General features: G+C 43.4%; 2 protein-coding genes across 3 annotated transcripts in view; one reads left to right on the top strand and one right to left on the bottom strand.

The window, feature by feature from the left end:
* nsmfb (NMDA receptor synaptonuclear signaling and neuronal migration factor b) overlaps positions 1-891 on the top strand; it is a 36,786-nt gene extending 35,895 nt beyond the window's left edge. The window contains exon 16 of the mRNA XM_076167376.1: positions 90-891. Coding sequence (XP_076023491.1) covers positions 90-187 — 98 coding nt within the window. The 3' untranslated portion in view covers positions 188-891. The remainder of the gene's footprint in view (positions 1-89) is intronic.
* Positions 892-23,102: 22,211 nt separating this feature from the next.
* Positions 23,103-26,333, bottom strand: LOC143013713 (E3 ubiquitin-protein ligase TRIM39-like). 2 transcript variants are annotated; one of them, XM_076167372.1, is made up of 2 exons: positions 25,989-26,333; positions 23,103-25,073 (listed from the first exon to the last, which is right to left on the bottom strand). In XM_076167372.1, exons 1-2 carry the CDS (start codon positions 26,037-26,039, stop codon positions 23,409-23,411), a joined length of 1,716 nt encoding a protein of 571 aa, XP_076023487.1. In that variant the 5' UTR covers positions 26,040-26,333; the 3' UTR covers positions 23,103-23,408. The 2 variants fall into 2 exon arrangements, with proteins under 2 accessions (XP_076023487.1, XP_076023488.1); XM_076167373.1 differs by having other exon boundaries at positions 26,095-26,332.
* Positions 26,334-26,743: the final 410 nt, after the last annotated feature.

The raw sequence follows: 26,743 nt of genomic DNA, 5'->3' as shown, positions 1-26,743 counted from the left end.
CACACACACACACACACACACACACACACACTAATCTAACCTGAGCGAACATCCCGTGACCTCCTGTTCTTTCCTTCCTCTCACTGCAGGCAAAGAGATGATCGAGACGTACTTCGACTTTCGCCAGTTCCGCCTGTGGAAGAGTCGCCAGCATTCCAAGCTGCTGGACTACGATGACCTGTTGTGATGCGGCTCAGCTCTGTCGGGCTTGTTGGCAGGTTATCTCACGTCTGAGTTGACGACAACGTGGTGACACGGCGTTGGTTGAAGAAGGGGGGGGGGCCCTATAGAAGAGCGGCTCTGTGGTGGAGCTGAGCTGCATTGCGGCTGCTTTACTGCCGCTGGGCTCTTTTTTAACCCTCCGAAGGCCAGGGCGGTCCTGTAGATTCAGCAGTGTACCTTTTCTCCCCTCTTAGCCATTTTCGCTTTCTGCTCCTCTCTTGGTGACAGAGAAAGACAGGGATGAGGAGAAAGGAGGAGAAAGAAGCGAGGGACTCCCTGGAAGTCCCTGGCTGGAGTGACCTAGATTTCAGAGTTCAGAGTTGATGTTGGGTGAGACAGCAGAGAGCAGAGAGACCTCCTGGTCCTGACACCAGAGGAGGAGACTGATTTGTTTCTCTCTGCTCTTTAAGGACGGTGGATGATTTTTTTGTCTTTATTTCCTGTGGACCTGATTCCCAAGTGGAACTCTAGCATATGTAAATAAACTAATAACTAACTAAGTGCTGACTGAAGCATCAGAGATTAGACTAACACGTGTCCCTCTATAACATGTGACGCTATAGGAGTGAGGTGAGTAGTGTGTTAACCCTTAGAGATGTCTATTTAACTCAGCCTTTTCTAGTTTGAACTAAAACGTGTTCGTATTTCAGACAGACTGTTTTATTAACTCAGGATACAAAGCTCTTGTTTGATACTAAGAATTGTACTCTTCTAGTCTTCATAGTGCACCACACTGTAGATCAGTCACACACACACACACACACACACACACACACACACACACACACACACACACACACACACACACACACACACACACACACACACACACACACACACACACACACACACACACACACACGTCATCTTTATTGACCTGTCAGGGATGTCCTGTCTTTACGGGTGTGTGAGGGACGCAGGTGTGTGACGTCTCCATCCTCATCCTAACACAGGAGGCGTCTCTGCATGTTTGATTGATGGACGGCTGAATCGACCCAGCTGAGCCGACGCCAGCTACCCTTTCTTGAAGTGTTGTGCTCCTGGGTGCTGATCCTCTGGAGTGTATCCAACATGTGTGTGTGTATTGCATGAGTTTGTCTACATAACTTACTTACATCAACCAACTCTGTAAAGAAAGGAGACCAGACTAACAATATCAAGTCTTCTTATTCTTATTCATGTGTAGAGCTGAGACCAGAGAGAGAGAGAGAGAGAGAGAGAGAGAGAGAGAGAGAGAGAGAGAGAGAGAGAGAGAGAGAGAGAGAGAGAGAGAGAGAGAGAGAGAGAGAGAGAGAGAGAGAGAGAGAGAGAGAGGGAGAGAGGGGGAGAGGGGGAGAGGGGAGAGAGAGAGAGACGGAGAGACGGAGAGAGAGAGAGAGAGAGAGAGAGAGAGAGAGCATAGCTGCTTATAATATATTTTGTGTTAATTCAGAAGAACTTCAGGCTTTAAAGTGTGATTGTTAGGGGGCGGAGCTTCTTAAACAGCATCACTAAAAGCCGTTCTTCACATTTAAAGTATTTTACGAGCCTCATGACATAAAGCAATACTCTGATATGGATTGTGCTTTTACATACGTGTGTGTGAGGCACGGGCCGGTCCACTGTATAGCAGAGAGTGGCTTAACACATGCTAACACTGATATATATATATATATATACATTATTATATTAGGTTATATAACGTAATTGCATTTTAAGGGGGCATCTGATGTTTTTCGAGTCGGGAGCAAATTGGAAGTTCCAATGTTTACATGCACATTAAAACACAGATTATAACCTGATTGGGCCATGAATAGACATACAATGTGAGTATCCTGTGTGTGTGTGTGTGTGTGTGTGTGTATGTAAACACACATGTAGAGCCGGGAACAACACAATTCCATTCCCTGCTCGCCTTCCATAATATCTCTCCTCGAAAACACACATGCCTCATCTGTGTGTGTATTTGTATATGTACAGTGTGTGTGTGTGTGTGTGTGTGTGTGTGTGTACTTCTAACCACATGCAGACCTCACAAAGACAGAAAACACAGAGGTGAGAGTTTAGATGATGGTTCTTGCCACAAAGTGAGGCTTGTATCCACACCCATGCGTCCTGAATGTGTAACGTGTTCATGCATCCATGCTCATTCATGTGAGTGTGACTTAGCTGAGCCCTCTCTGTGTACGCGCGTGTGTGCGTGTGTGTGCTTGTGTGAGATAGAGGAAGTGTTGCTTTAGGGTGAAGGAGGGAACTCTTTTCATACCTCCATCAGGACATAACGGCTCTATACGGAGGTCTTTGTCTCAAACTGGGACATTTTGTGCATTTAAAAAAAACGTGTTACTCATATTTACTACTTTATAATACTCTTAATTACTGGTGTGACTTTATAGGGAATATTTATGATTATGTTACTATTCCCCCTCTGGAGTCTGAAGCCTTGGAATTTTACTTTTACATTTGGAAAGAAATTGTAATTTTAACAATAATTGCTGTTGCTGGTGTGAGACTTGTTTACAGTCTGACAGAAATATAAAAAAAAGTCATTCTGTTGATTAAATGATTGATGATGATGATAAAGGACAGACAAACTAAAGTAAAAAGCATAAAGGCTCCAGGGGGTTCATGATGCGAACAAACTGTTTTCCATCTGGACTGATTTTCTTGAGACTTAATCACGACTTTGAAATGTGACAAAGCGAACCACTTACTGTATCTTTGTTTCCCACGGCAACACTAATACTGTTTGTTTTTATTACATGAGGTGGTTGACATTATGAGAGTGGGCAGATGTTGTTCAGTGGATCTAAATTATGGATGCATTCTTGGATTTTGTTTCATCTAGCAGCATTAATGTTAATATCCTCCTGCTTTCCTTTGATTATTCTGCCACAAAGTAGCACTGTATGAATCCTTCACTGTCCAATCAGCATCCAGAGTTTGATAAACAGGTGACGCCTACTCTTGTTTGACTTTATGAACTTTGTACAGCCTCTTTTACTCTCTCTGTATTAGATTAGAGGCAACTTCTGGCAATACTGGTATCCATTTGTTGTTGGAACACCATTTATATCAACTTAACCCTTAATATGCCCATGTTTCAGGGCATGTTTTCAGCATTTCACTCCTTCCAGCATAAAGTGGTCCTTTACATTTCAGTACAGTTACCATGTGAGCCACAGGTCAGTAGAGTCATTTATTGTTATTATATATATATTATAAATAGACTTACTGTATATGTTCACAGTCATTATGACTTCTCAGAATCTATGTGATGTTTGTTTGTATAAAGATCAGAGCTGCAGCGACACATGCAGCATCCACAGGCTTGAAGCATCTTTATTTTAGGTTTGGGTGGTATGATGTAAGCTGAAGCCGTAGCTAACACTTCTCTCTGACTGCTTTTGATTCGCCACAGCACAGATGAACTCTGGGACCTGTGTGCACTCAGTAGAACTTTAGATTCTTAAATGCTAAGGCTGGCCCCCGTGGAGTGTGTTCATTCTTCTTCACACTGTTCAGAATAAGCTTGATTAAACACTTTAATGAAGGAAAGCTGAGGCCAGTCAATCCAATACTGATGGTCTGAGAATCGCCCTGAGCTCACAGTGAGACTCAGCATCATCTTCTCTCTGCTGTAACATCCACTGGACTCCTGGGTTCCAGCCACAGTGTGCTGTCTATTCATCACTCACTACTCCAAACTGTAACTGAGTCCATGAGTAACAGTGACATGACTGAGGCACAGCAGGGGGCCAGCCTAGCAAACGCACACTTATGGGTTAGCTTTGTGTTGATTGGCTCTAAAGAGCACCAAGCCTTCTTCTGTAGCAATTTACTAGATACTAGATCTTACTGTCTGTACTAATATTTGCTTAATGTGATAGGAACTCTATTTCACATCATTGTTTGTGTCTTTAATGCATTTAGAGATTTTTGAATTAGAGTGACTGTGGGTGATAGAAGCAGTTTCATGTTGGCTTGGTTTCCTCCGCTCCGCTCCTTTGTTCCCCACAGATATGCAGCCTACATGCTGGTCCTACTGAGCTCCTCTGCTTTCTCCTCTGCTGTGATCTGAAGCTAACGGCTCTAATTACATGCATGCTCAACTGCTCCAACCACATCCAAAGTCAATATACGTGATACTGCTATGGTGTCGGGTAGAATTGCAAGTGGGGCTTTTACTCAAAATGGACACGAGCTTGACAGTTTGTATCTCTGCACAGACACTGCTTACGATAGCAGAAACGCCACAGTGAGTTTGGTCTGACAAGATGAGAAGACAAGAGATGTACACCTAGTGGCCACTTCATTATACACAGCTGCACAACCAAACACAATCTAATATCACACCCTTACTACAAACACTACAGTTGGGAAGCTAATAAGGTTCAGTTTGTGATGATACTGCGTCAGAGAGATGTTGATTCATCTAATGAAGAGGCCAATGAGTGTGTGTGTGTGTGTCTCAAGCTGACGTGTGGGCATCACTTACAACACAGAGAGAACCAGTGAGTTAACCTGAGGATTAGAAGAGGAGGGGAGGAATGATTTTATGAAGAGGATGCTTATATGCTGCGTCCTCTGAAGGAGAACTTAACCCACGTGGTTCCTCTGGATATGAGAAGATGATTTCCATATTAATGTAAAGTGCAGCATGGAAATGAGAGCAGAGGCAAAGGCCAACTCCACCTAACCTGACCCTGCAGACCTGAGAGAGAGAGAGAGAGAGAGAGAGAGAGAGAGAGAGAGAGAGAGTCCACTGACCTCATTACACTAAATCAGCTATTTCTATAGGTATATTTTTCTCCTGGCATAGATTCTGTGTGAACGCCTCATGACATCATCCTGTGAGAGTCCATACACTGCCTAAGATGCCTTTCTTGATTTGTCAGATGTATTTGCTACCATTTAAAGTAAATAATGTGGGTTCCATCCCACCTGTCCCCATGGTGTAGCTCATCTTAAACCATCCGAACCTACAGATGTGGTCTTGACAGCTGTGTGTCATGTGGGTCCGTCAGACGCTGGCACGGGAGAAAGCAGAGCGGCTGAAACGTGTCGAGTCGTGCCGAGCTGGCCATCTTCACCGGCTGCTGCTGTAACTTTCAAATAGAAGCCAAAGTTCAGGAACAAATCAGAACGTTAATGAGAGCTTGTATTGAAATGAGGACAACTCCATTACAGCGGAGTTCAGCAGGCAAACACAGCGCGCGCACACACACTCTGATTTGTCACGCTGACTCTGTGAAGCAGCTATTTCCATTTCCTGAGCACATAATTACACAAATCAAGACATTGATCTTTGACTACTTCCCCTCGGAACGATTATTCTCAAATGAAACTCCGTGTCACCATTGGAAAAAAAAAAGGAGACTTTCACACCCACTCTGCATTATTAATAAGAGTTGTTGTGGCGTCTCCTGCTGCTCTCGCTGGTTTCCGTGAAGACTGCCAGGCGCCCGGTTGGAGCGTGATTGAGTCGGATGATGATGGATTGAGGCTGCTTTGATTGGCCTGACGCTGCCTGTTGGGCCGTGATTGTATTTGGGAAAGGGAGTTGTGTAACGTGTTTGTGTAATGTCTGTTCCACTTTGCTTCAACTTCAGACTCGTCTAACTGTGCGTTGTAGTTTGGAAAAGCTTTTCTTAGATGAACACAGAGGCAGCAGGAGTGATACAGAGTTACAACTGAGGCTCAGCGCTGGTTGAACATCCGTCTAAATATTGTTTTAGAATTCTGAAAGCTATAATAGGAAATAATTTGAGACGTACGCTGTGTCGGCGTTTCCCTCTGCTTAGAGACTTTAGGTAGAAGTTATCCCAGGGTGGAAACTTGTTGTAACTGATCTAATAACAAAGAAGTGTTGTTGCATCATAGACTGATGGTATAACCTGTGAGGAAATGTGTTTTTAAAGCATTTTCCAGTAAACCATATTGAGTCAAACTGCTTGTTTCCTTGTCTTTCTTATTTTATATAAGTTCAACCTCCAGAAAAGATCTCCTTTACTACAGATAACTGTTGATTGCAATTGATACACTTGATTGACATTCAGTTACAGAACAACGTATAAGACAAAATGCAAATCCCACAGTGGATTATGTCTATATGTGTTCTTCCTCATGCCTCATTCCCTCCACAGGCTGACACCAGTCCTAACAGCTCTACACTGGCTTCCTGTCTCACTTCTTACCTGTCAGATTCTACATGTCCTGGCTCTTGTGTAAGTTTCTGACCTTATTGCCATTTACGTTCATGTGCAACCCTTAAGATCTCAGCAGACAGGCCTGCTCGTCATCCCAAAGGTCAACACGAAGACTTTGTCATTTTGTACCGCACTCCTTTTCTCTGGAACGCAATTCCTGCACTCCTTAAAGAGGCAGACTCCCTAACAATGTTTCAATCCCGCCTAAAGACGCTCCTCTTTTCAGTTTACTTTGATACCTGCACCGTCTCCTTTTACATGGGAGTGATGAGCCAACATCTTAAGGCTCAGACACTGACAGACTGTCTCAGTGATGTGTGTGTGAGTGTAGTGAGAGGATGAGGCACACCAGCTGATTGACCGTCCCGATCCCCTCTCTGGCCCCTGGGCTCCTCACCCTTGAGTGCCGGGTCCACAGGTCAGCTGTTTCTCAGCTCTGTGGCTCCTGATCTGTGTCAGTGATACACAGCTTCTCTCCCCGAGGGACACTGGAGTGTGTCCACCTACACCACTCTGCAGCTCCCTCTGCCATTCCCTTTTTCCTGATACATTCAAGTGTTCTCAGGAGTCCTGCAAGACAAACCTGCACATCAGAGCTTCAGCATCGTACAGCTAACGTGCAAAATCACATCAATAGATATTTACATGATTAGTGATGCATATGGAACACAACATAGATCTGGCCTGGAAGGACAATCACTACAGAGAGAGCGACAAATGTATTTACTAGACAAACAGATGGTGTTCATGTGTGCAGCATGAAGATGTGCGCTCCTCAGCTTCAGCCTGGGAAAACATCCAGATGGAGAATCATTAGAAGCTGCCGGAGTCACGACTGGCTCTGTGCCTAACTGGGTTAAAGACATTTACAATTACAGACTGGAGCAGAACAGAGTCTGTCTGAGAGGTCCATGAGTCTAAGAGCAGAATTCCCTGTGTTTCTATACCATGACTGTTCACAGGCATGGACATACTGGGAAACGGCCGTGTCCTCAGAAGCCTTACAGTAAAGACCAAGTGATGAAGTGTGGAGGAGAGAAAGGAGCTGGAGAACAAAGTACAGATAATCGCTGTGGAGACAAGCTGCAGTGGCATTCTTTCAAGAGGGAGGAGAAACAGAACAAGAGGGGAGCGAGCGAGGAGGGTGCTAAGAGAGGGAGAGAGAGAGGGAGGAGGGTGAGGAGGGTGAGGAGGAGGAGAATTATAGTAGTGTGAGTAGAAGAGGAGGAGCATGGAGGATAGTGAGAGAAACAGCATGGAGAGAAGAGAGTGTTCATGTACGCAACGCTCCAAAATAGATCACAATCAGGAGCCACACACACGTCTCAAAGCAGCAGGTGAGATGTGTGAGCGACGACCAAAGATGCTTGGTTGGGTTCTAATTTTAAACTACCATGAATAACTGCAAAAATGACTTAAATATAGATTTAGATAAGCAAATACATTTAAAAGATGAGCATCATTAAGCAAAACATGAGAAGCATGAAGGTTCTTCACCCGGTTCACATGAGGCTGGACAGGAATATCACACACACACACACACACACACACAGCTTAAGACCAATTCATAGTTAAAAACAACAAAAAAATTCAAAGCGCTGTGAAACAAATATCAGCCTTATTCCAACAACTGGAATGTTAATAACGGAATTCTAATTAATCGTGATTAACTATTAAAATTCTGAAATGTTAAATCGTTTACCAGCTTTTAAATCATTTACTAGCTCAACAACACAATGCAGAATAATCCAAGATGGGCTTGAGACGAACCCCAGACGTCCTGTTCATCTCAGGGAGCAGTAAATAAATAGTTATGTTGAAGTATGTGCAGCATTAAACCAGCAGCAAATGCAGCAGGTCATTATTGAGTAACAGCCAGCAGTTTCTGATAGCGCAGCTGTCAGAGCGACACTAATGAGGCTGCTGTGGTGCCCTGATGTGCTTCATCAAAGTGTCAAAAGTAATATACAGAGTCAAAAACAAGTCAATACATTTACAGTAAACAGACAAAGGCCCATTGACTCAGAAATGTGTGTGTAAGGATCCAGCTCCGGCGCTGTAGATTGCAGGTAACTGTAAGATTTACAGAGATTTACTGAGATGTATACAGTTTGCTGGCTGCAGGCAGGACTTCCTGTGGCGCCCGGCGGTGCTCCTTCAGTCTCCAGCTGAAGGTGAAGGCGCTCCCATGGCCTGCAGGGGATCAGAGCACCTGACATGGGTGTGTACGTCAGCGGTTTCATGGACTGTTTCTACTTATAGAGTGCTTTTATCCAGAGCTCTTTACCTCACATTCACACACACACACACACACACACACACACACACACACACACACACACACACACACACACACACACACACTGACTGTTAGGTGTTCAGTGACTTGCTCAACAACACTACAGCACAGAATCGAACCAGGAACCTTCCGATCCCTAGACGGCTGCTCTACCTTCTACTGTTTATAAAGGAATGTTGGGGCCATGGCATGAATGTTGTGTTACATAACCTCTTATCTAACACAACATTAAAATTCATGTGGTAGCCCCGAAATCATCACGAGGTGTCATTTATTACTTGTAAGAGATTTCTGACATAACTGAGATTTCTCCCTCTGTGCAGCCATCTGTGTAAGCATCATGCAGACTGAGGCTGATTAAGACAAAGTTAAATTCATCTCTAATAAAACAGAAAGTGAAATGTAAAGTACTAAGCCGACCTGGCTGGTTTAAACTGGAGGTGGATCCAGACGGCGTTGTGTTGAAGTGATCCCACCTGAATGATGCATAGGTCTACATTTAACTACACACTCTTACTGCAGTTCTGAACTTTGACCCTCTCCTCTTCAGTCCCAGCTCAGATTCCCTCACAGCAGCTTATGGTCGAGCTTTTGTAATATCACTACTAAGCATTACAGCGTTACATTCTGCACACGGTCTCACTGTCTGCAGGGAGATGTTGGATCATCAGTGATTTTGGTATTTCTTACATTACATCTTATCATTCACTATTCAAAGTGTTTATTATATTATTTACTGATGCTGTTTTCATAAATCTAGGGAAAAGTACATTTCAATTTAAACTTAACTTATCTTTTTTAAGACAAATATTTTATATAGACATACATTTCATATATAAATACAATTTTTCAATTGAACGTCTCTGTTCTATCAGCAAACTCCTGTGTCCTGTGTGCTGATGTTCAAACTCTGACACGTCGTTCATTCTTCTTCTTCTTCTTCCTCTCCTCCTCTCTCTCTCTCTCTCTCTCTCTCTTTTCTCTCTCTCTCTCTCTCTCTTTCTCACACACACACACACACACACACACACACACACACACACACACACACACACACACACACACACACACACACACACACACACACACACACACACACACACACACACTCCCAAGCCTGACACTCCACCCTTTGTTTGAAGGTTAATTGGGTTGAGCCCCAGGTATAGATCACATTGGCGAGATCAATCAGAGGGCATGTGTGTGTGTGTGTGTGTGTGTGTGTGTGTGTGTGTGTGTGTGAGAGGGAGAGAGTTATCCACACACCTTTCAGTTTTAATAATTCAATATCTCTGCAGCAGGATAAAGCTTTAACTTTAAAGGAATAAACAAAAACAAAGTGATGCACTGAGTCGGGGGTCAAAACAGTGAGATACAGACTGAGCTTTCACCTTCACAGCTTCAAAGTTTGAGATACCAAATCTCAGATATTTTACCTTCTGTCTATTGTGATTGTTCACTCATCTTCCCACAGCCTGATCACAGGAGTTTGTTTCCCTGGCATAAAGGGTTAAAACAAACATATCAACGCAAAAATCACTTTAGCGAGATGAGTTTCATTTTAGATCTTGTAACATATTATCTATATATATCAATCTCAGTCAGGGAGGTTGATGTTGTTTGTTTCATTGCTTTGTTTGATGATTGATTGATGGCTTGTTATCAGGATGACTCAAAAGAATAAAATATTTTTTATTTTTCATGTTTTCTCCTACAATTTCTCCATTTTCTATTGATCATACAATAAGAAAATGAGTCGTCCTTTGATTCACAGTTCCCGTCACACCAGCAGCCCCAGCACCACAGCTTTGTGACCACATAGACTGATTTAACAAGCTTACAATGATGAATTTTGAAAACTAATAATATTTTTTCTGCAAGATTTTCCATAGGTGAGTAAATTCAACTGTAGTCATGGTGACAAATGTGTAGATTCTGCCTTTAATGTGCTTTTACAGGTGTTTATTCCTTAGGTGATGTGTGTGTGTGTGTGTGTGTGTGTGGTAAATCAGCAGTACAGGTTGAGAAACAAACTTTATGTGTGTGTGTGTGTGTGTGTGTGTGTGTGTGTGTGTGTGTGTGTGTGTGTGTGTGTGTGTGTGTGTGTGGTGAGGAGCGCATTCAGTGAGAAGTTGATACTGACTGTAATCAGTGGCACTTCTTCTTTGCTGATCCTGAACATTATCATAAACCCCATTATCATCATCATCACCACCTTCATCAATGAAGTCATTACCGACCACATCGCAGTCATTATCCCACCGTCCCTGCAAGCCTCATCAGCAACTTTAGCACAGCGCTGGTGCTGACCTCATCAGTGCTGTCATTGAGGGCCTCATCAGCAACCGCCGCAGAAACTGAGGGCTCTGCATGGCAACGGTATCCATCATCTGCTTTCATCAAACAAACTACAGAATCCATCTTTAAATGGAAAATAGAGTTTTAAGACATTTTTGGCCAATACTTCAGACTCATACTGCATGTACACACACACACACACACACACACACGCACACACACACACACACACACACACACACACACACACACACACACACAGACTGCCATCTTCTCCCATCTACTTCTGTCTCTTTGGTGAAAGTCGCCCACAGTGCACATTCATCCTGGTGCTCCATGGGCATCCATCTTGATTAGACAGCCCAGGGCAGAGTGGGGGAGGGGACACATGGCTCCTTCGCTCACCATTAGGAGGTTAATAAAACTACTAAGACACATGCAGCGTGTTTGTGTCTGAGAGTCAAAGCCCATGAGAAACAGGTGCAAATGTTACAGAGATGAACTCCACCTGCATAGAACCTCATCCTGGCTCCTTGATGTTGATTAATGCTGGTGAGTTACACCCACACACACACACACACACACACACACACACACACACACACACACACACACACACGGTGCTGTGTGTTTTTAGAATAGTTGCATTCCTTCTTTCTCTGTGTTGTTGCTTATCTTTGCAGCATTATACGATGTTGGTTCCAACTAGTCCTGTGAGTTTGCATGAAGTTGCCTATGGGCTCGCTCACATTTGTCTCTGTCGCCTTCGTTTTCTATTCCGATTAATTCTCCGTGCCATGAACGGTGACTGCAGTCTCTCTTGGCTCGGCTCCTAAAACACTCTGCTCAGGTCGAACAAAGGAGAGGAGGAACTCTGATATATATTTCAATAGTTTCTCTCCAATTGACCTTACTGAATAATTTCAAATGACTTCCTCATCTAAATCATCAACCTGTCTCCTCGACCCGATTCAACCTAAGCTGCTCGCGGAAGGGTTTCCTTCAATTAGCCCTTCTCTGCTTAATGCAATCAATCTTCCTCTAGTAACAGGCCACAGTATGTACCACAGTCCTTTAACGCAGCTGTAATTAAACCTCTTGTTCAATCACCTACTGCTGACCCAGGGATCCTGGCCAACTACAGGCTTACATGTACGTTTATCTAACCTTCCCTTTCTCTCCAAGCTCCTCCAAGCATCAGTTATGTGAGTTTCTACTTGACAATAGTTTATTGGAGGTGTTTCCGTCTGCACCATGGCACTGACAGCCCTGGTGAAAGTCTCAGATGACCTTCTCTTACATCATTACATCAGACAAAGGGCGTCTCTCTGTGCTCCTTCTATTAGATCTTAGTTCTGCATTTGACACCACTGACCGCCACATTCCATTATACAGACGAGGAACATCTAATTGGCATTAGAGGAACTGTATTACATTGGTTTAGGTCGTCTTTGTCAGATGGATTTCAGTTTGTTCATGTTGATAATGAATCTTCCATCCACGCTCTGCATGTGAAGTGTCTCCAGATGACGTTTGTTATGATTCAGCGCCATATAAATACATTGAATTGTATTGAATTGAAGTGTAAAGTGTGTTTTCCCTGAATACACACTCTATCTACTCCACTATCTGTCTCTGTCACTCAGGATTCCTGTGCTCTGTCAGCGCTCCGTTCCTGTTTTGCCACCGAGCCTGGAGCAGCTGCACATTACCTCAGCCTGGCCAGGGGAGAGGAGAGGAGAAGAGAAGAGAAGAGAAAAGACGCAAGAAGGATGGAGAAAGTGAAAGTCAGCTGAACTGGCACACCTGCTGGTCCGTTCAGCCTCTGCTGAGTGTGTTGTTATTTTTAACCCCTTTCCTTTCCATGCTTGTTTTTGGAGTAACAGAGCCCCCGCCCTGGCCCAAATGCCCTGGTTACAACATTTCAATCCATGTTTGGATCAAAGATTTTTAACATTTTAAGGATCCACTCTTTGTGACATCACTGTGTCTACTATCTATCTATCAATCTATCTATCTATCTATCTATCTATCTATCTATCTATCTATCTATCTATCTATCTATCTATCTATCTATCTATCTATCTATCTATCTATCTATCTATCTATCTATCTATCTATCTCTATCTCTATCTCTATCTCTATTGCTTGTTTCTTCCTCTCCTCCCATCCTCCTCCTCCTCACACTAGACGAATCTTGGAATTCTCTGGCATTGCAATTTATTTACGTATTTTACTTTGTGGAATCAATTTGATGTTGTCCTAAAACAAATTTAGATATTGGACCTAATACATGTGTTTGGTATCAATGATTCATCAATTTCCTTAAACTTTCTTCCTCTCACACTTGCAGGGAGTACACACAGCACAGAGGTTGCGTAACAGCCTCTTCAGGGGGGTGTAATCGGCGTTCCAGCTGGGTCCATTCAATAATTTGCACTCTTGATTGCAGTGCTCATTTGCCTAATCGTGGTATTTTTAATTGCTGTGCGGCTGGCAGTTGAGAGCTGGGTGAGTAGTTTGGGGTCTGGGTTGGTAGGGGAGAGAGAGAGACAGCAGTATGGTGGGGGGGGATCTGCTGGGCCCGATCAGCTCAGTCGTGCCCGGCAAACGGCTGTGAGATCTAAGTGAGAGGTTTTCCACACCCAAAGTGAAAGCAGAAGGGACTGGAGTCTTTTCATGCTCGGCCCTCAGAGGCAGCGGGAGCGAGTGACAAAAGTGGCACTTATCAACTGAAAAGTACCAAACAATGAAGCTGTAATTTACTTATTTGAGGAGCTTTGCTATACAACAAAATGTAGAGGAGAGTCATGGTGTTTTACTATGCGTGATATGGATTCACCTCATGAATTTTAATGACACACATGACAGAGATTTATGTCAGAGCCAAAAGTGCTCAAACTGCAAAAAAGCTGATTTGAAGCGACATACTCGATTTTACCCAAATCAAATGAGTTTAAGTGTGTTGTATGTTCCATCTATTTAACTGTGATGAAGGGTTTCTGTCAGAACAACATCAGCCTTGCAGATAATAACAATAAAGTCAATGTCACTTGACCCAGTGATGAATCATATCAGAGGACATAGCTCATTGCATATGCTGCATCTGTACAGCTGCTGGTTAAAGCACAGTGATTACTTTGAAATCAAACAGCTGTAAATATATTACTGAAACTGTGAGCTAATAAAGTTATTCCAGTTAAACACTATTGGTCGTTATAATATAACTTCTGTTATACGTGTAAGCGAGGAGATGATCAGCGGTGGTTCTGTGTGTGTGTGTGCGTGTGTGTGTGTGTGTGTGTGTGTGTGCGTGTGTGTGTGTGTGTGTGTGTGTGTGTGTGTGTGTGTGTGTGGCACTAACTAGGATCCGTCATGCTTCATTAGATCTTGGACAAACATGCCAGTTGCAGTTTCACAGTTTCACATCACAAAGCATCAGAGGACTTCAGAGTCTCTTGAGTCTGAGCAGTTTGTCAGACAGGTCAAAGGTTAGGTGAGTTTTATAAACTAACTTCATTACAGGATATTGGGACTCTTTCATGGCTAAATGTCTCCAGTCTAACATGGACCTGTTTGAAGAAGAAGAACCACCTTCTATCAGCTTTTCATTTCTATTCAGTGATCATTGAGGACTCATCTATACAATATTGTTTGTATGGAAAGTGCAGAAACGCCTGAAACATCCATGCACCAATCCTTCTTGTCTGGCTCTGGGGCCTTGAGTCTATCCTGGACTGTACCCGGTGGAAGTGAGGCTCCATTCTGGACTCTGTTTAGCACTCAGAAGATAATTTGCTTAAATGGATACTTAAATATTTGATGGGTATAATTTGCTCCTGTGGGCCCCTAAGGAGCTTCTTCATTTGCATCTGCATTGAGTGTAAACTTGCCTTAGAGCAGGGTGAAGGGTAAAATAGAAAAAACAAAAACAAACTTGAAATATCTGTTGAGAATGTGAGAAACCTTGTGATCTTGTAGGCCTCTGCCTCTGGATCTGTGTTGACATGGATAGATTGTAAAAGCACCATCATCATGAGTGGGGAAATATCCAGAGCACATCATGAATTAATGAATCAGTTAATTATTTAGGGAAAGTTGCTCCAAAATATTTTCCTCTGCTCTCTGCTGAATCTCAAATAAGGCTCAGTGCTCAGCCCAAGTCCCACCTACTGCCCAGGGTGGCTATTCAGACTGAAGTGTAACTAATAACATGAATGGCTGCATTGCATGCTGGTGTAGTTAGTGTCATGGCTCTGGTGTTGTGCCTGCTGCAGCACTGGCACACCAACATTGTGGCGTCCAAAACTTTGAATACAAAAGAAAAAAATGGATGACCAACTGAGTGCCTGATACTTCAGAGTGATGAAGAACACACAGCAAAATAATTCCTAATCCACTCAAGAGAGGGAACACTTCATAGGACACTACTGAGATATGAGATCTGCTCACTGATCCACTGTGTTGTGATGTCATCTCTATACTGAGGAGAGGCCTTGGTCCTTGGTCAAGCTCCTAATTAGCTGCTGATTACATAACATCCTCCCATGTGCACATCAGTTGACCTTTTCCCCACACCAAGGATCAATCCACCATGGAGGCTTTCCACTCACACCCCTGTGCGACACACAGCTGATTTTAATTGGCTTCACTTTTGTAACCATGTGACGCTCAGTGAATAGACTTTTAGTTCAGGATCCGGTGTATGGATTTGATCAATAATCCAATAATCCAGAGCAATCCACTTTCTACATGATGTGAGTTAATGCTCATTTGTTCACTGTAATGGAAAAGTACTGTCCAAGCTTAGTATTAGTTTGTTATGACAAACATATGTCTCTACAAACAAATCATGTGAAGACTTGAAGTTGAAGTTGCAGGACAGATTAGAAAGTTTAGAGATAGTTCCTCTCTTTCAGTGGCGTCTCCTGATCTATACTTGGATGTGTGACTGTTCTTGGTCTGTCCACTCAGCCTAACACACTGATCAGACTCATTCTAATGCCTTTTCTTTCATGGCCATAAAACAAAGACAAAGACAAGGACGGACTCAACTCTTCCTTCACCATTATTCTATTTTAGAGGCTGTTTTCCAGCACATTAACCTCGCTGTAAGGAAAGCAGCCAAATCTAAACTTTGTCCTAATTGTTGTAAGTGCTATTGGGTTTGATTGAGTGTCCTCTTGAATCCAATACTGGTATAAACCCTGATATTGATTATTTGCTTGACTAAAACAATTGATTTGCTGCGTTTCATCCAACATTTAATGCATTCAGAGGTTGACTCTTTTAATTTAATAAGAACATCCGCTACATTTCAATATTTCATGTTTTCCCAGAATGCTGTTCTGCTGTTATTGTGTTAGCGGTTGCATCATACCTCTCTAGTGCCGTCGTTTGGATCTCAACTTCATGTGTCTTCTTATCTGTTGACTCACCTGTGCTGGCCCTGCAGCTAAAAATCCAAATGTGTCAAACACTCTCACACTCTCTCCCCCACAGCTGGTTTGTTTTTGTCTTTATTTCACATATTGCACTATATTTCATCATCAACCATACACCATTTATTGTACAGTATATCACTGATTCTCTGTTTGTCTTCATTATTTTCTTTGTGTGAGTTTTATTATTGTTTTTATTATTATTATAACTGATATATTCACTGTATGCATGACTGGTCTGCTGTTTTCATCTTTGCCTTGAGCCAGGTTGTGTTTCCCTGTGGTTACAGCATGATGAGCAGCATATAGATGTGTGTACTGGAACCCACATCTTGTTAATCTGCTGCTCACATTTAGTACCTAATACATCACCACTCGTAAAAGTGCATTATGAGATTATTCTGAGCAGCTAGGCACACAGTATTAGTTTATACAGAATGTTATGATGTCTTTAAACGTTTTTACCCAGGGGATTATTGAATTGCCCTAGTATTTTGCCTGCATTGTATGATTCCTTCGAGTTTTCTGTTGATCTTATTATTATATTGTTTTCTATATCTTCCTTGGGCATCCCAAGACATTCCAAGTGAGCTGGGATATATAATTGTAGCTGGGATATATTTCGTTTTATTTTATTCTATTTGTAATTTTTTCTTAATTTACTTTTTTCTTATTTTAAATTTTAACTTTAAATTTGAAATTTTAATGTTTATTATTATTATTATTATTATTTTTCAATTGTTAATATTAAATTTTAAATTTATTTTTATTATTTATTATTTTCTTTATTTTAATATTTTTATTATTATTATTATTTCAATAATATTATTCGACTGTCTTCCGTGTGTCTGCAGCCTCCCTGTCTGGCCTTTACTTCTATCCCCATTCACAATGATCCTAGGGTCTGATCTCCCATGTCAGTCTTTAGCTATTCTATTCTAGAAGTATCTACAAATCTAATTTATTTTGCTGCATAGCATGCCTATAAGTGTACGGTCATAGAACACACACACACACACAAACACACACACCACAGATACTCCCAGAAAATGCATGCCATCATGTACAGTATATCTCCCTGCTTCCTTTCCAACAGATATCATCTTTTCTTCTCCATTGCTCTCGTTTCCATCTTTTCCTCTTCTCACTCTTATCTAGGGTTTTGAAAAATCACATTTGCATAGAGAAACGCTGCCCATTCCTCTTCACTTTTGGAACAAAACACTTGACTCGATGGTAGAAAATGGTACAACGATAATACGCTTTCAAGGGGAGATAAAGGTTAGATTAAATGTGTTGATAGATAATGGATGCTGCCACTCATTACCTTTACATTTAAATGGGAACACACACTTACACAAGAATAAAGGCATTTCTAAAACATTTTATTCTTATGTCAGTGTCGACAGACTTTGATTTAAATTTACAACATGTGTGTGTGTGTGTGTGTGTGTGTGTGTGTGTGTGTCTACATGACTACACCCAGGCCCCTGATCTACTTCCTCATCCTCTCACTTCGTCCTTTGAGACAACTTGACACATTTTCTCCAAACAGTATCTGTAATTAATCCTGTTCCCTCTTCTCTTCCAGCCTCCAGTGACATCAACTTGTCCTCCATTAACTCCAATCCAGCACATTGATGAGGCTATCACAGCGCGACAATGACGTTGATTTAAATAACAAGAAAACAGATCAGTAGAATGTATGTAGGTCATTGGGTGCAATTTTCACTGCGATGATTGAAATACTTGAAAAGCCAAGAAAAACACTTCTGAGATGCTGCTGCCTGGGATTACTCAAGAAAATGTACTCAACCGTATACATTGAGGGAGTAGCTGTTAGCGGCACCCCAGTGTGCTCTAATGATTGTGTTCTGCTGGTCCACAAGGGTCCATTTCTAAGAAGTACAGACCTGGTAAATCACTAGAAGGCTACAATTTACAAGAAAACAATGTCAGTGACCCAGTTCAGCCAAAAACGGCCTGAAAATCAATGAACCACTGTCAGATTGCTTCATCATAGGACAGAAAAATACAAAGTGTGCCAGTTGTTATGAAGCCTTTTGTATTAAGTAGATCCAGGATTTGTTTCTAGATGACATCATAACTTCAATCTACGCACAGGTACATGCATCTTGGGGTCAGATCACAAATTGAACACACATCTCCTTCACTTCCATCTACATCACTACCGTATGCAGCTGTTGGTCGGGGGGCCCCTGCTCTGGATCTGGGGGCTGTCAGTGTTCTGCCCTGGTGAGAAATGAGAGAAGAAGCAGCCTGCAGTCACACTATGGGAGTAGTTCATAAAAAAATCATTACATTAATTACAAACAGCCAAATAAATGTTGTGATAACTGAGGCTCATTTATTTAAGTTTCCCTCGGGTGTCTTAGCGCACAAGTGTCCAATTACAGCCTGAGGTAAAAGTCAATGTAAGTTATTATGTTAATGAAGCGCTATTTAAGTTAAGATCCCTGCATCATACTGCTTCCTCCTGATGTCACAGAGGGTTAGACGTGTCAAAGTGGTAGAGGAAAGTTAAATAACACTTTTAAAGCTTTGGGAATGCAGGTGTGCTGCAAAACTTTCCATAATCTGACCTAAAAACATTGATTTAGGTGAAGTTTCCTCGAATAAATGCAGAAAACATTGTCTATTGGCAGTTTCCTTCAAATCCGCTAATAGAAACCAACAAATGTCCCCTTTCCCTTCTGCTTCCGTGCACCTTTTCCTCCTCCATCCTCTCTGGACGGCCACTCAGCAGTCACTTCTAAACGTTCCTCCCCTGTAGTTCATCACTGTTCGCTCACATTGCCTTTGTTGGAGACCTCAAGCCGGCATCAGGCCAGATTTGGTGGTCAGTGGATGACAAACAGCTCTGTCACCAAAGCCCAGCAACAATCCTCTGCAGCTCTGCCAGCCCTGATCTGTCTTCAATCATCTGCTATTGGCACACCAGTAAATCCTCTGTCAGCGGCCACACTCCAATTACAGAACACAACGTGACTGTACAACCCACGTTTGATGTACAACCCCCGTTTACACCTACTGAGCGCCGTAGCAACGCTTTCCCAGAATACTGGTGACGTTTCTGGGGGGGTGAGATGGGCACTCACTCGTGATGTCACCTGCTCTGGACGACCTTCAGGATTGGCCACATTCCCTGTTTTCGTATTTCCATCCCTCCCTCAGCTACAGTTTACGTTTTATAGACATCCTCTTCCAACTGGCACATTCACTCTAACGTTCAGCTCTCTCAGCACTTTTAGGACAGGACATCAGAAAGACACCAGGAGACAAATGAATGTCTCTGGCCCTCACTGGCACCCAGAACCATTAATCGAAAGTTGACATCGAACCCAACGACTCTTCTCCAGCACATTGGGCATTACTTGAATAAATGTCACTGAAAGGAATGAGATAATTTGGATTACTATTAATTCCCTCTGATTAAGTGGCCACTTATTTCTACATGTTGTGTTATGCAGTATAGCCTGATATTGATGAACTACAATAATCCAGCCTAGAGGTGAAGAATGAGTGGACAAGTGTTTCTGCATCATTCTGTGAGAGAATGTGCTTAAAGTGGTGCTGGAGGCCAAGGGAACGTCTTCCATGATGGCTATCTCATTAGATAATGGATAGAAAGGTGTTTCATATGTAGCAGAGCTAATTGAAGGAAAGACTGTTTGCTTTAGTTTGTAGGTTTGAGTATTATTCGATGCAGCTGATCTCTGTTGTTTGATTATGGATTTGACCTCCTTGGGCTCCTTGGATACACTAGATTCACTAGATAGAAAAGGACATTGGGGGCTTTTGAGAAGTGCGACCCCAAGGTTTGGACCTACAGGAAGTGGATGAGGCAGTTGGCCCTCACGATGAACTGGTTTCCTCTCCACAGGGGTTGTGTAACACAGAAATGTAGACTCGGTATGAAAATAACTTCTTTCCAACAAATCCATCCTCCAAAATCTATCTGTGCGTCATTGGTCGATATTAGGTCACCTTCGCTAGTTTCCTTTCTTCAAACCAAAGAGTCTCCACCTGACCTACTTTACTCTCCCGCTCACACACTCACACAAAAGCCATTCTTGACTCTTGACTTTGACCTGAAAACAAAAACAACATCACAACATCGTCTAAGTAAACTGTGGCCTCTGGGCTGTTTCATGTTCAGGGAATGGAACAGTCAGAGCATGTGGAGCACTGGACATCAATCACATCACACATAAGCAGGTTAACACAGCAAGAGGTGAGACCACACACACACACACACACACACACACACACACACACACACAGAGGAGTGACCTAACCCTCCCTTTACCTCTGTATTGATCTAAATGGTCGTTTCCCTCAGCACACCTTCATGCACTATTTCACAGGCCCATCTGACTGAAGCATGCAGGCCATTCATCTGCCCCCCCCCCCCCTTCCCCCCACCAACACACATTTTCTGGTTCATCAATCAATGACTCCATGTGCGGCAGCATGCGGTCGCCACAGAACACGGTGACATCATTTTGAGTGCTTTTACCCAAGAATTCAATCAATTCAAAAAGATTCAATGCCGATACGATTAGTATCTGATTGAAAGACACATCTCTAATGGCAGAGAGAAAGAGAAAGGTTTGTTTTGTTACGTTTTCCATTGTACATGGATGAACATATCTGACACATGTCGTGTTCACAGGAGAACAACCATAAGTTTGTGTGAGAGGGAGAGAGAGAGAGAGAGAGAGAGAGAGAGAGAGAGAGGGGGAGGGAGGGAGGGAGGGGGAGAGAGAGAGAGAGAGAGAGACAGAGAGAGAGGGACAGAGAGGGACAGAGAGGGAGAGAGAGAGCAAGAGAGAGGGACTGTGCCTACTGAGCTGTGTGTGTTTGTGTGTGAGAGGGAGAGAGAAAGAGAGAGAGAGAGAGAGAGAGGGAGAGATAGAGAGGGAGAGAGAGGGAGGGAGAGAGAGAGGAAGGGAGAGAGACAGAGAGAGAGAGAGAGAGAGAGAGAGAGAGGGAGGGGGAGAGACACAGAGAGAGAGAGGGAGACAGAGAGAGATAGAGAGAGAGAGAGGGGGGGGAGAGAGAGAGAGAGAGAAAGAGAGAGAGAGAGAGAGAGAGAGAGAGAGAGAGAGAGAGAGAGAGAGAGAGAGATACTGTATAACTGTGCCTACATCACATAGTTGTGTGTGAGTGAAACTCTTGCACAGTATTTCTTGCTAAATCTCTTGATTCAGCTCTCCAGACAGAATATTTTAGAGGTGTAGATTTACAGTGACAGTGAAGAACTTCATGGCCTGTAGAGGAAGAGGAAGGACTACATCGGATACAATCACATCCATCATACACACTGACACTCCATTATTCTATTACATCCAAATAGACTTGTAACAAATCCGAACCTCTCCTTTAACAACACAATACAGACGCACAATCTCACATACAGAGCCCTACAGTGTGTTTCCTGGCAGGGTGAAAGTTCAATCACAGACAGGAAGCATTTTGTTTCAGGTACTTTACTTCTGGTTTATCACAGGACTCCATTATTTAGCTGGAAGATATTTTGAAGTTCGCCATGAAGGCGTTTTTACCCAGAAACACAAACTGATGGTGCTGCAGATGTCAGAATTCAGGATGAAGGAGACAATGAAGCAAAGTACAACACACACTCAAATGAACACTACCTACAGATTCCCTCCAGTGTGTGTGAAGGACTGTGTAGGGCCTACACCGTCTTAGGAACTACCATGTAAGCCTTACATGGTAGTTCGTAAGTATGTGCTGGAGATGAAACCTTTAGGGAGTCAAAGCCAAAGATTAATCTCACCCCCCCACCAAAATAATGTAAAAGCCTTGACCTCAGCTGAAGTGACCCCTGACATGGTTGTGTTGTTTGGTGTGGGCATGAACATGCAAGAACACAGACTGACTAAACCAACGCACTTTCCTCTCACTCACTGGATAAGAAAAAAAACCTGTGGAGAAAATAACATGTACATATTACATATCTCCCACTTCTGCTTTTATATACAGTAGAATCTGCTGCCAAGGGGAAAAACTAAAAGGACACACACACACACACACACACACACACACACACACACACACACACACACACACACACACACACACGGTTGTGTTGGCATCTTTGGACTATGCATGGTTCATGTTTCCATAATGACATGGCGGCAGCCTGTGCACACTTTGGACTCCTTTACACAGTAGGTGATGGTAAACAATATATATATAAATGTTATAGCGTGGTGTTAATGTTCTTCACTTCTTGGTGCAATGCAATGTTACAAGATGCATGTGCCACGTGCCGCTTTCCTACAGAGCTTAAATGCATCTAAAGTCCAGATGGAGGTCGATTCCACCACAGAGAACACAGAGAGAGAGAGAGAGAGAGAGAGAGAGAGAGAGAGACATCACTGGAGGTAATGAGAGAGCAACAGAGGATGTTTGATATTTACTGTAGCCTTCTTTAGCCCCGCCTACTTGTACCATTTCCACTATTTCACTTTTGTTATGTAGTCAGCAGCAAAGGGCTTGAGAATCATCTACAACTAAAACTCAGTCCAGCATTTTACACTTTTAAACTCCCCTCTGTGCTTATATGTGTGATTGAAACAGCATGGATTAAAGGGTTAAACATGATTGGAAAGCTCTGGTTTTGTTTATTAGATTACAGATACAGTCTTACATGAACAGAGCTCTGCACTCAAACCTGAAAGTCAAACATGTTTTCAGATTTGATACCAAACATCAAAGCTTCTGATTGATTGATTTATTGATGAACAGTAATCACAGTTCTTAGATCAGTGTGAGTAAATTGTTGTGTTACAGCAGTAAGAAGCAACCAGAAACAAATATGATGTCATCAGAATGTGAAGCAAAGACAAAGTAAAGAGGGAAGATCAGCTGATCCTTTGTACTTTAGTTCCCTTAAACCACAGAAACGTTTCATGTAAACTCCTGCAGGTTAGGTAGAGTGACAGCTGAGATGATCAGAGGGGCGGAGTTTCTACCATCATGATTCAGCTCTGGACGGAAGAATGGGAGGAGCTTATGAGTGAAGGAGCAGCCAGTGAAGGAGAAGATCAGAGCTGCAGCATCCACGTCATAGAAGGAGACCAGACCCTCCTCATAGTCCACAAACACGCCCACCTTCTCTGGCTCTGACTTTAGACTCAGAGGGACAGGAGAGTCATCATAAGCTTTGTACTCATCTACATTCCTCAACCCTACAGTCCAGTAACCTTCCTGAGGCCTCAGTGTGATGAGTCCCTTCCTCTTGCTCGTCTCTCTGGTCACTCCTAAAGCCCACGCTGTCTTTCCTTTGACCTGAACCTCAAAGTAAAATCTTCCAGAGGAGAAACTCTGCTTTGCTAAAACATTAACACCTGAATTAAATCTCTGTGGGTTGTCTGGGAGATTCTTCCTCACACAACCAAGATAAACTTGTTTCTCATCATCAGACAGGATCAGAGCAGGTTGAGCTGTATCAGGATCCAGAGTCACGTCCACTGCAAACTGCTGGATCCTCCTCAGCTCCACCTTCTTCAGCAGCTTCTTCACCTCCTTACTGATGGTCTCCTCCAGCTGAGCCACAGCTTTCACCACACTCCCCTCATGTCTCTGATGGACTCTGACCTGTGTCCAGTCCTTGGTGGGAGGAGCAGAGCTGATGGATGAGAAGCTCTGGAGGAGGTGGAGGTGATCTTCAGAGAGTAGGAGCTTCTCCACATCAGCAGTTCTCTCTCTCTGCCCAGAGAGTTCCAGCTGCAGCTCCTTGATGAGGTCTTCAGTCTGTTTCTCTGTGCTCCTCTGCTTCTCCTCCATGGTCTTCCTGAAGTCGGCCTGGATTTCCTCCACAAGCTGCTTCAGAGCGGTGAAGACCTGATCTCCATCTGCTCTCTCTCTGTCTGCAGCTTCCCTGCTGAGCTTTGCTGACTGTTTCATCTCCTGGATCTTCAGTAGTGTCAGCTGGATCTTCTGCTGAAGTTCAGCTACCATCTTCTCCAGCTCAGACTTCGTTCCTTCATATCCTTCTTTCAGAGGAACAAACTCATGGGTCTTGTGGTCTAATACAGGACACATGAGGCACACACAGGTCTGGTCGGTCTTGCAGAAGAGCTCCAGAGGTTTATTGTGCTTCTTACACATCCTGTCCTCCAGGTTGTCCACAGGATGGATCAGCTGGTGTGATCTCAGGCGTGCTGCTGTCAGATGAGGCTCCAGATGAGTCTCACAGTAGGAGGCCTCACACTTCAGGCAGGACTTGATGGCCTTTAGTTTGGTTCCAGTGCAGAAGTCACACTGAACTTCTCCTGGTTTGGCAGCTGGTTCCTCTGATCTTCTGCTGGCTTCCTTTGGAGTCGACTGTCTGAACTCAGCGGCCATCTGAGATAGGAGCCTGTTGACCTTCATCTCAGGTCTTGTGAAGAAAGTGTCTTTACACAGAGGACACACACACTGGACGTTACTGTCCCAGTGTTGAGTGATGCAGCTTTTGCAGAAGTTGTGTCCACATGTTGTGGAGACTGGATCAGTGAAGACCTCCAGACAGATGGAGCACAGGAACTGATCTTCAGACCGCAGACAGCTGGCAGCAGACATGTCTACAAACTGAGAACAGACGAGAACATGAGTGAAAACATCTCTGGAGACACAAACACTGATTGTTGAGCAGGATGAAGAGTCTGGAAGTCTTAAAGCTCCTGAAGTTCATGTCAGAGTGTTAGAGCAAATCTATCACATAGACTCGATCTTTATGGCCATCCCGGAACCTAACATCTGGCGTATCTGTTGAACTTCAACCCCCTACTTCTCCATCCTTTGTCAGTTTAACACCTCCTAGACTAAATGACACCACAGATAAGAACTCAGGAGACCCACATGTCATAAAGAGAGAAAGGTAGAAATAAGTTCATCCTTATCGTTCAGACACCTCTTAACCCTATACACTTCACACACTTTCCACAAGTGTAACCATCTTCAACTTTTCTGGTCAACACCATAAAGAAACACTCGAACACAGAGTAAACAGGAGAGACGACTTTGTTCTTGATGGATATTATGAGCAGACTGGGGTTTGTCCTGAGGGGGCGCTCAAGGAAACGTCATGAAAAGACTTCAGGCTCAGCTTCAGGCTCAGCTTCATGAGGATTGATTGTGTATTGATCAGGACATGAAGCTTTTGTCCCTTTAGTTCTATTCAGACTGTTTAACTTTAAAGTTTCCCCACTCTGGAGCTGAACTTTCCCTTTAAATGAGGTCACCATGACTACAGGCTGCACTCACTTCACTTCCTGTTGCCGTGGGTGCGGCTCAGTGCTGAGACTCACTAACACAGATAAACACACACTTCCTGACGCTCTTTTCTTGCTCTGACGGTAAAAACTGCCGTGTGTTTACAAACACCAACGTGTGTGAACCAGAGCCAAGCCTTTAAGACTGAAGCAGTGAAGTGAGACATGTGAGAGCAGCTCAGCCTGGACCTCATGCTGCTGCTGAAACTGACAAGATTCTGTCTGCACTCACCAGAGTTTGGCTGAGACGCTGCAGAGACGCTGCAGAGACAAACTTGGACATTACATTCCATTACATTACGATCATTTGGCAGACGCTTTTATCCAAAGCGACTTACATTACATTACCACCCTTCGCAGAGGAGGGAGCAATTGAGGGTTCGGTGCCTTGCTCAGGGGCGCCTCGGCAGGGCCTCGAACCAGCAACCTTCCGGTTCCCAAGCAGAAGCTCTGAGCCACTGCCTCCCTGACAAACTTCTGATCCTCTGGCTTCTCTTCTGCTTCAGTCGAGGCTCTGCTGGACTCTGACTGACTGACTTTCGTTTCAGGAATATGACGTTGCAGCTTCTGCTTCCTTCTCTCGTGTTGCTCCTCCTCCTCCTCCTCATCCTGTAGCTGTTGTTGCTCCTCCTCCTCCTGTAGCTGTTGTTGCTCCTCCTCCTCCTCCTCCTCCTCCTGTAGCTGTTGTTGCTCCTCCTCCTCCTCCTGTAGCTGTTGTTGCTGCTTCTCTTCCTCCTGCAGGTTTGGAGGAAGGTTCTTCCTTTTTACAGACTTACACACGATGCAAAGTTTCTGGATTGTTTGTGTGTGAAATGATCGTTCTCTCTAACTGTTGCTCACTTTTGAAATGAGGCCACTCAAGTGTGTAGTTTTGAAAGTTTACTTAACAATCTGCAGGATCTGTAAGACATTGAATACAATCAGCACTGCACCTCAGCTCACTGTCTTAAGATAAGAGATAAGATAAGATAAGATAATCATTTATTC

This window comes from Genypterus blacodes, unplaced genomic scaffold, assembly GCF_046128005.1.
Source record: "Genypterus blacodes isolate CSIRO-AG114 ecotype Tasmania unplaced genomic scaffold, CSIRO-AGI_Gbla_v1 ptg000158l_1, whole genome shotgun sequence".
In the NCBI taxonomy this organism is placed as follows: domain Eukaryota; kingdom Metazoa; phylum Chordata; class Actinopteri; order Ophidiiformes; family Ophidiidae; genus Genypterus; species Genypterus blacodes.
Note: the sequence above shows the minus strand (reverse complement) of the source record. Positions and strands in the feature narration are given on the sequence as shown.